General features: G+C 38.6%; 1 protein-coding gene and 1 non-coding gene across 5 annotated transcripts in view; both read right to left on the reverse strand.

Moving 5' to 3' along the window:
* Window positions 1-9,595, reverse strand: part of pbrm1 (polybromo 1) — a 46,013-nt gene extending 36,418 nt beyond the window's left edge. For all 4 annotated transcript variants that reach the window (XM_087273121.1, XM_087273119.1, XM_087273120.1 and 1 more), the window contains exons 1-5: window positions 9,460-9,595; window positions 5,874-6,020; window positions 4,242-4,339; window positions 2,721-2,868; window positions 103-249 (exon numbers count right to left, since the gene is read on the reverse strand). In XM_087273121.1, coding sequence (XP_087129247.1) covers window positions 103-249; window positions 2,721-2,868; window positions 4,242-4,339; window positions 5,874-6,014 — 534 coding nt within the window. In that variant the 5' untranslated portion in view covers window positions 6,015-6,020; window positions 9,460-9,595. The remainder of the gene's footprint in view (window positions 1-102; window positions 250-2,720; window positions 2,869-4,241; window positions 4,340-5,873; window positions 6,021-9,459) is intronic.
* trnat-ugu (transfer RNA threonine (anticodon UGU)) lies at window positions 994-1,067 on the reverse strand. The gene has a single exon. It is a non-coding gene; the product is annotated as a tRNA-Thr (tRNA).
* Window positions 9,596-9,602: the final 7 nt, after the last annotated feature.

A 9,602-nucleotide genomic window follows, 5' to 3' on the forward strand; every position in this document is an offset into this window, starting at 1 on the left:
AAACCGTGTACAATGAGGTGTCATTATTTTCCTCACACCAGAAGTGTAACCCATAAATTTGATGTGCAGTGTTTGACTAAGTAGATGTGTATGTGGTCTGACCTCCTCCTCTGTGGCTCCTCCGAGGTTCTCCTGTGGGTCGTCATCATCATCATCTTCATCATAGTCTCCTCGCTGCACAAACTCGTTTTTGGTCCGAATATACAGATCCCACAGTTTACAAGCTGCTCTGTATTCTGGAGTTTCAGGCTGCACAACAACACAAAAAAAGAGGTTTCAGGTTTTATTTTAACTGATATTTATTTATTTTGTAGATATCTAAAAAAGGAACATCACAAATCATACTATAAACAACAATATTTCAATCTCATATCCTCATAGTACAATATTAGATAATTAAGTGGTACAATAATTAAAACAAAACATACATGTAGTTTACAAGCTAACTATGTTTTTCATCCCTTTTGCTCACCAAATTAAATTTATTTTGATTTATCTATTCATTTGATCAAAAATACAGGTATGACAGTGAGGTGGTGATATTTTTTTCTTTAAAAAGACCTGTGATAGCGCTGGTGTCTTTAGTATCACAAAATAATTCATTCATTCATTTTCTTGTCGGCTTAGTCCCTTTATTAATCCGGGGTTGCCACAGAGCAATGAACCGCCAACTTATCCAGCAAGTTTTTACGCAGCAGATGTCCTTCCAGCCGCAACCCATCTCTGGGAAACATCCACACACACTCATTCACACACACACTCATACACTACGAACAATTTAGGCTACCCAATTCACCTGTACCACATGTCTTTGGACTTTGGGGGAAACCGAAGCACCCGGAGGAAACCCACGCGAACGCAGGGAGAACATGCAAACTCCACACAGAAACGCCAACTGAGCCGGGGTTCGAACCACCGACCTTCTTGCTGTGAGGTGACAGCAATACCTACTATGCCACTACGTTGCCAGAAGCACAACCAGCAGCTGCACTAAGCCACTGCTGGGATTTGAACCCAGGATCTCCTGTTTACAAGACAGTCGCTTTGACCAGCTAAGCCACAGCAGCCTACTATAATAATTCAGTTCTCAATTTAAAAATTGGATTTCATGGCCAAGAAACTGTTCTAATTCATTTTCAAATGTAGAAAATCATTTTGGCTACCTAATATGTAGAAATTCACATTTTAAAAAAATTATTCCACATGAACAGATGCATTACACTGTGAGCAAAGACATTTATATTATAACAAATGATTTATATTTAAAATACATGCTGTTACTTTGAATTCCATCCTATCTATATTTTCTCAAACAATCCTAATATATATATGGTGTGTGAAGTGGTGTTAGTGAGGCCAGCAGGGGGCGCCCAACCTGCGGTCTGTGTGGGTCCTAATGCCCCAGTATAGTGACGGGGATGCTATACTGCTCAGTGAGCGCCGTCTTTCGGATGAGACGTTAAACCGAGGTCCCGACTCTCTGTGGTCGTTAAAAAATCCCAGGATGTCCTTCGAAAAAGAGTAGGGGTTTAACCCCGGCATCCTGGCCAAATCTGCCCTCTGTCCATCATGGCCTCCTAACCATCCCCATATTCCAATTGGCTTCATCACTATCTCCTCTCCACCAATCAGCTGGTGTGTGGTGTGCGGTCTGGCGCAAAATGGCTGCCGTCGGGTCATCCAGGTGGATGCTGCACACTGGTGGTGGATGAGGAGATTCCCCCCATTGTGTGTAAAGCGCTTTGAGTGCCCAGAAAAGCGCTATATAAATGTAAGGAATTATTATATATATATATATATATATATATATATATATATATATATATATATATATATATATATATATATATATATTTATTTATATATATATATACACACACACACACACACACAAGTATTTACAACCCCCAATCAGAAGTTTGGACAGTATGGTGCCATCGACTTCTCTGGGCTCGGATGCGGACCATCACACAGAGGGAACATGTACTGCAGTCAATAAATTAGTATTTCAGGTATTTTTGGAAGAAATGGACACCGTGTGCTCCTGACAAAACTACATCGAGAATTTGGAGCACAATATGCTGCCTTCTTTTCCAGGGACGCCCATGCAAATTTTAACAAGACAATGCAAAAACACATTCTGCACACATTACAAAGTCCTGGCTGTGGAGAAGGAGGATACAGGTACTTGAATGGCCCGCCTGCAGTACCGACCTGTCTCCAACAGAGAATCTGTAGCGCATTTAGAAGCGCAAAATGCAACAACCAAGACCCTGAACTGTTGTTTGCAGAAAGAGTGGAAAAAAAATACACCTGAAACACTTCTGCACTTTCTGTCTTCAATCCCTAAATGCTTTAAGTGTTGTGAAAAGGAATGGCAACGTTTTTAAGTGATAAATGCTTCACTGCTCCAACTTGTTTTAAATGTGTTGCAAGAATCAAAATTGGAATATGTGTTTGTTATCATGAGGAGCACATAAAATAATGTTTGTTGTATTGTCTGTAATGAAATACAAGTCAAAGTTAATTTAGAAATCACAACTTTCTTTTTTTTATTTGCGTTTTCCATACTGTCCCAAACTTTTCTACCTTTGACTGCAACTTTGACAAACAAAGCAAAAAAAAACAGTAACAGTGTTACCGAATTAGCCTTGGCGAGCATAAAGAGACTTGTAATAACTCCAAACCTTTGAATGGTAGTGTGAGGTAGTGATATTTACTTTGTAGTATGTCTTGGCATTACTGAATAAGAGCTGAAAGTCGCTTGTGAGCTGCTCAACATCGTCATACTCCTCCATCTTCAGCTTCTGCTGGATCTTCATCATATCAATGGGCTGTGACACCACGTCATAGTAATCTGGCTGATTCCTGTGGGGAGAAAATTAGTAAATTTGTAATAAATTTGAATCCTTTAATATTTCACATTTAAACATATTCGTGTGCTATGTATGTTTTCCGAAACAGCCTGGAGTGACTGCTAAAGAGTAATGCTGTGTATATTATAAGAATATTGTTTTTTGTTTTTGACCTTGGTAGATTTGAACCTATTGTATAACATTCACAACAAAATTAGGAGTCTTGTAAATAGAAGATTATGGGCTAATCTGCATACACTGAAAAGAAAGTGATTAATTGGATTTACTACATTTCTTTAAGGTAAATGGTTGCAAACTAATTATATAGGCTAAATTTAAATAAACACAGTGGGCCCTATCATACACTCGGCGCAATAAGGTGCAAGGTGTGTAGGGCCTGATTCCTTGATATTTTCATAGGAGTGCAGGTTTATTTTCACATTTTGAACCACGTTGTTTAAATAATCAGTTGCTTTTTGAGGGATTTTTTCGGTTTATTTATGACAATTTGCATTTGTATAATGTTATTATTATTAGCAGTATTATTTATTATATGCATATTTATATAAGTTTCAATAAAAACTGTTTAAATTTGTACACTTGTCGGGTTTTGGAGACCATTTAGAGCATTAGAACAGGACGTGTGTTTGGATATGACTCAGTTTTTTGACCACAGTTGATTATTATTGTTCATTTATTCGTTTGCTGGAAATTAGAACTGAATTTAGAAATAGTTTTGATCCAATCTTTGCGCTTAACAAGCTAAATTAAATATGTTGGCTAACGGATGTCTTCAGTGGAGTAAGTTTCCACTGTTTCCTTACTCCACCAAAGTAAAGGAGTAAAGTAAAGAGTAAAAGTAAAGAGAAAGTAAAGAGGCCGAATAGAGAAGGCTTGTTCTTTATCCTCGCGCTGCAGATGCTCTGCTTAACTGTTTTCTCGCTGGTAAAGTGTTCAGTTTTTCCACTTACAAAGTCCGCCATGTAGATAGCAAATGCGCCATGGCGCAACGCAACTGACTCTTAAAGAGAATGGGAGATGAGACTTTGATTGGTTGAATGCACATGCTCAAAACACACCCAGAACTCATTAAGAGAATAAGCTCAACCCTGTTAGACCATGCGCCAGTGTGCAGAGCTAATTTTTCCATCCTTAAAATAGCAAAAGGGGATTCAGACATGCCCTTAATGCATTTGAGCCCTGCGGTTTACACTTTGTGCTTAGATCGTTAAAATAGAGCCCAAGTTGAACATTACTAATTGAATTTGTTTGTTTAAATTAATCCCCTATAAATTGTTTGCAACCATATACCTTAAAAAATGTAGTAAATCCAATGAATCATTTGTTTTTCAGTGTAACTGGTTATATTTATAACGCGTGACTGACCTTCTCTTTGGTGCTCTGATGAAGAGTTCACACAGCATCCGGCCCTGGTCATCCTTATAGTCTCTGATAGTGTTGTACAACTCATGACACACCGCAATCTGCAGGAAAAGACGTACAGCGGCACACAAGAACACTCAACACTGTTGCATCTTCCTACATATGATGTGGAGTGATCTGTGAGAACAATTAAAATTATACATACAGTTGAAGTATTAAGAAATTATAAGAAATTATTAGCCCCCCTGTATATTTTTCCCAATTTCTGTTTAACAGAGAGCAGATTTTTTTCAGCACATTTCTAAACACAATAGTTTTAATAACTCATTTCTTATAACTGATTTATTTTATCTTTGTAATAATAATAATTCTTTACATTTATATAGCGCTTTTCTGGGCACTCAAAGCGCTTTACACAGTGGGGGGAATCTCCTCATCCACCACCAGTGAGCAGCATCCACCTGGATGACGTGACGGCAGCCATTTTGTGCCAGACCGCACACCACACACCAGCTGATTGGTGGAGAGGAGATAGTGATAAAGCCAATTATAATATGGGGAGGGTTAGGAGGCCATGATGGACTGAGGCCAGTGGGCAGATTTGGCCAGGATGACGGGGTTAAACCCCTACTCTTTTTCGAAGGACATCTTGGGATTTTTAACGACCACAGAGAGTCAGGACCTTGGTTTAACATCTCATCCGAAAGACGGTGCTCACTGAGCAGTATAGAATCCCTGTCACTATACTGGGGCATTAGGACCCACACAGATCACAGGTTGAGTGCCCCCTGCTGGCCCCACTAACACCACTTCCGGCAGCAACCTAGCTTTCCCATGTGGTCTCCCATCCAGGTACTGACCAGGCACAGCCCTGCTTAGCTTCAGAGGGCGACCATGTGAGAGTTGCAGAGAGCTAGCTGCTGGCATCTTTGCCATGATGACAGTAAATAATACTTGACTAGATATTTTTTAAAGATACTAGTATTCAGCCTAAAGTGACATTAAAGACTTTACTAGGCTTTAGCCAGAACAATACTTGTATATCAATATATCAAACAAATATATTGCTTAAGACAGGAGTGCCCAAGCTCGGTCCTAAAGGGCCGGTGTCCTTGAGAGTTTAGTTTCAACATTAATCAAACACACCTCAACAAGCTAATCAGGCTCTTCTTATGTATACTAGAAACATCTTGGCAGGTGTGTTGAATCAAGTTGGAGTTAAACTCTGTAGGACACCAGCATTCCAGGACCGAGTTTGGGCACCCCTGGATTAAGAGGACCAATAATATTGAAAAATTGTGATAGCGAAAACAGTGAAAAGTTTCTTGCTCTGTTAAACATCATATAGGAAATATTTGAAATAAATATTTTACATTTTTATTTTATTTTTAAATATTTTATTTATTTTTTTAATTTCTATTTATAGAACATGATCTTTACTTAATATTAAATTCATAATTTTCAACATTAAATAAAAATTTATCATTTGGAGTCATACAATGTATTTTTAGCTAGTGATATTTTGTTCAGTTTTATCTTGTTCTGTGTGCTCTGTGTGAATGTACTCTTCTATTCCAGTAAACAGATGTGTCTCTTAAAAATTAGGAAGAGTCCATTATGATGGACTAAACTCACAGGGTCAACGGTGGGAATGTTTGCAATTCTTCTTCTCTTCCGACTGGTTGAAGATATGGATGTGGATTGGCTGTCCTCAAAATCTCCTCCACTCACACTGCTGGACGGAGAAGTGGCTCTCCGGCGCTTTGAGCCCATCATAAGAGCCTTTACATTAAAAAAAAATAACATAATAAATTGTTAGTGTTCAGGAAAACCAAAGAGCTTAAAATGACCAATAGGCGACACTCAATAGAACGTTCCATTGCAACAGCAGCGCCCCGCAACAGCCCTGGATTACGCCATTTTGGAGTGAAAGTGATCGGCCGTCCATTGCATCTCATTACTGCCGCAATGGCAAGCAGCTGCTTTGTTTTTTACTTATTTATTTAAAAAGCGCATTAAAGCCAAGATTCAACCTGAAAGACCACAATACAACACTTACTATCACAATCATCAGCACTTTTAATAGTTTATTTAACACACTTATTATATGCTGTTGTTCTATTGGAGTTTTCATTCCAAAATGGCCGCCACGCCATCTAGTGGCTGTTTCCCAAATTACACTAGAGTGTCGCCTCTTGGTGATTCTATGCTCTTTGGTAAAACTGAAGCTAATTTTAAGAGCAAAGAGTTTATTCAATAAATATTTGATTTATCTATCAAGTACTAACAGAATTAGTGACAATGCTGCTCATTTACATTTACTGAGGTAACCCATAATTCCAGCATAAGTAAGTAGGTAATGTATATCTATATAGCACATTTATTGCGTATGGCCATACAACCAAAGCACTTCACAATCATGAGGGGGGGTCTCTCCTCACCACCACTAGTGTGCAGCATCCACTTGGATGGCAGCCACAGGATAATGGCGCCAGTGCGCTCACCACACACCAGCTATAGGTGGAGTAGAGAGAGTGATAGAGCCAATTCGGTGGATGGGGATGATTGGGAGGCCATGATGGGTCAATGGAGGGAATTTGGCCAGTACACTGGGGTTACACCCCTATGAGAAGTGCCAAAAGATGTTTAATGACCACAGAGAGTCAGAACATCAGTTTAATCTGATCTGAAAAATGGCGCTCACTGACAGTATAGTACAACAATATCATAAATCACATATTGTCCCAGAAACAAGCAGCCCTACTTTAAAGTAATCATTAATTACAACAGACAATAATAACAGGTTATAACCACAGTAGCAATAAAAATGTAGTCAAACATATTTGAATAAATATTAAAATATATTGACTCGACAAGCCAATATATAAGCTCTATGATAAAAAAGATAGAAGCTTAGCTGTTTACTGCTTTAACCACTGCTATATACAAACTATATGTCATACATATGCTAAATCATATATCATTCAGTTCGCCACAAGTGGGGTTACGATTATGAAGTTAACAATAAATTGAGCCATTCTTCTTGCAGAATAGTGGCCAGGAAAACATTTCCTCCAAAACACCCCAAAGTGGCTCAATAATATTTGGTTCTGGTGACTGTGCAAGCCATGGAAGATGTTCGACTTTATTTTCATGTTCATCAAATCACTCTGCAGGGTTCAACGCTAAGGATTTTTTCTACTGGCCCGATTGGACCAGAGGTTCAGATTTTTACTTGCCCTGCCAAAATTTTCACTGGCCCCATAAAAGAAATAAAAAAGTTAGCCACATATATTAAATAATGTTTCACGAAATAATGTCAGGCGGTTCATTCCACTTTGGCGACCCCAGATTAATAAAGGGACAAAACCGAAAAGAAAATGAATGAATGAAAATATTGTCAGTAGTTGTAGAATTTAAATATTTGAAAAATATTTAGCAGTAAAATATAGCAGTATGGAAAACGTGCACGTATTTTATTGCAAAACAAAAGGTGGCTGACTTACAAGTGACGGCAAACTAAGCAAAACATCACCTTCATTTTTTTCGTCATGCTGTACCTATTTAAATGTTTCCACAAAGTTAGAAACAGACATTTCCATTAGCCTCATAATTTAATGTCATGGTCATGTTGCCGTCTATTAAAATTTAGAGACAAGGCAGCACTGCCCCGATCTGGCCTGTAACAATTCTGTCCACTGTCCCGAGCATCTCTCACACTGGCCCCGGGCCATCAGGCAGTCCTTATTGTTGAGCCCTGCTCTGTCACCAGTCTTGCAGTGTGTATTGGTGCATTATCATCCTAATACATCGCACCGCCTTCAGGATACCATATTTGAACCATTGGCTGCACATGGTCCTCCAGAATGGTTCAGTAGTCATTCGTTGTAATCCGTCTAGCACATGTATTAGGACTAGGGAATGCTGTGGTTTTGTAGCCAAAACCATCACTAATCCACCCCCATGCTTCACTCTGTGCATAAAGCAGTCTGGGTGGTACCCTTATTTGGGGCTTCTCCACACCATAACTCTCCCAGATGTGGGAAAGACCAATACATGTTTCACATTATCCACAGCCCAAGATTTAGCCAGGAAACCTCCAACACTAAATTGGCCAGTATTTCAGTTTCAATGTACAACCCCTGTATATTTCTTCTTATTAATATGTTCATATTTTAGTCTTATATATTAACACTTTTCTTATAATTACTATATTGTTCTTGTGACAGTGCTACCACTGAGCCACCGTGTCGCCCCCTTTCAGGAAACAACCCTTTCATATTTTACAGTACGTCATTATGCTTCTGAAGGGAATATATTTGGAATGTTTAACTACTTTTACTATAGAAAATACCAGAATAAATCAATTTTAAAAAGGATGACACTATTAATAAAACTGTTAATGGTACAAATATACGGCACTCTGATATTATTCAACTGTAAATAAGGTTAGGAAAGCTTCCAATATTAACCAAAAAGATTGTATTTACTAATAAATATTGCACACTATTCACATTAATAGTTACAACTACTCATTAATGAAAATTGCTTGCAGCTTTTGTAAACTATTTTCAAATCCCAGTATTAATACATCTAATTCAACATAACATAATCAATAGGGTATTACTGGTGCTGCAGTATCCTAATCATGTTGGGCTAAAGCTTAAGTATAGTAATGCTCCTTAATACCAGCTTACTAACAGAATTAATGCCAAATGATAACTCTAGACATTCACATCACATTTAAAAGAAGATATGAACAATTTTAATAACAATGTACAGAGATAAAACCTCCAAATAAGCTAGCAATGTCAATAAACTATGCTTCTGCACAACCTGGTTATAATTATACATTAATTACACAATGTGGAGATACGAGACAATGCCTGAAACTGATAAGAAGCCTATATTATCTGATAATCAATGCTGAGCCACTTCAGCGGTGTTTGCGGAGCTCATTGTATTTGCATTATGATGATGATGATGATGGTTATTATTATGATTATGACGATAATGAAGGTGGCAGCGTTATGAGTCTGCAGACACAAGCTGGGTGACATGCATCAGCACAGGCGGATAAAAACAAAGACACACTCTCTTACACACACACACACACGCACACACACATATACATTTGGGCCATGCAACACTGCGTGATGATGCTCGCGCTTTATTACAGCACGAAGAGCAGACATGGCAGACAGTACACACGCCTTCTTACCGTCCGTGTCTGATCAGCTGTCTCTGAGAGCTGTCTGAGGGCTGACACACATTCAACACGGAGGTTGATTGATTTATTAAGAAACCGAGAGGAAAAAAAATTAACCCTTCGCGGCGCGACGAGCGGAAGCGGAAGTGAGGAGT

This window comes from Danio rerio, chromosome 11 (assembly GCF_052040795.2).
Source record: "Danio rerio strain M-AB ecotype USA chromosome 11, GRCz13ab, whole genome shotgun sequence".
NCBI classification, from domain to species: Eukaryota; Metazoa; Chordata; class Actinopteri; order Cypriniformes; family Danionidae; genus Danio; species Danio rerio.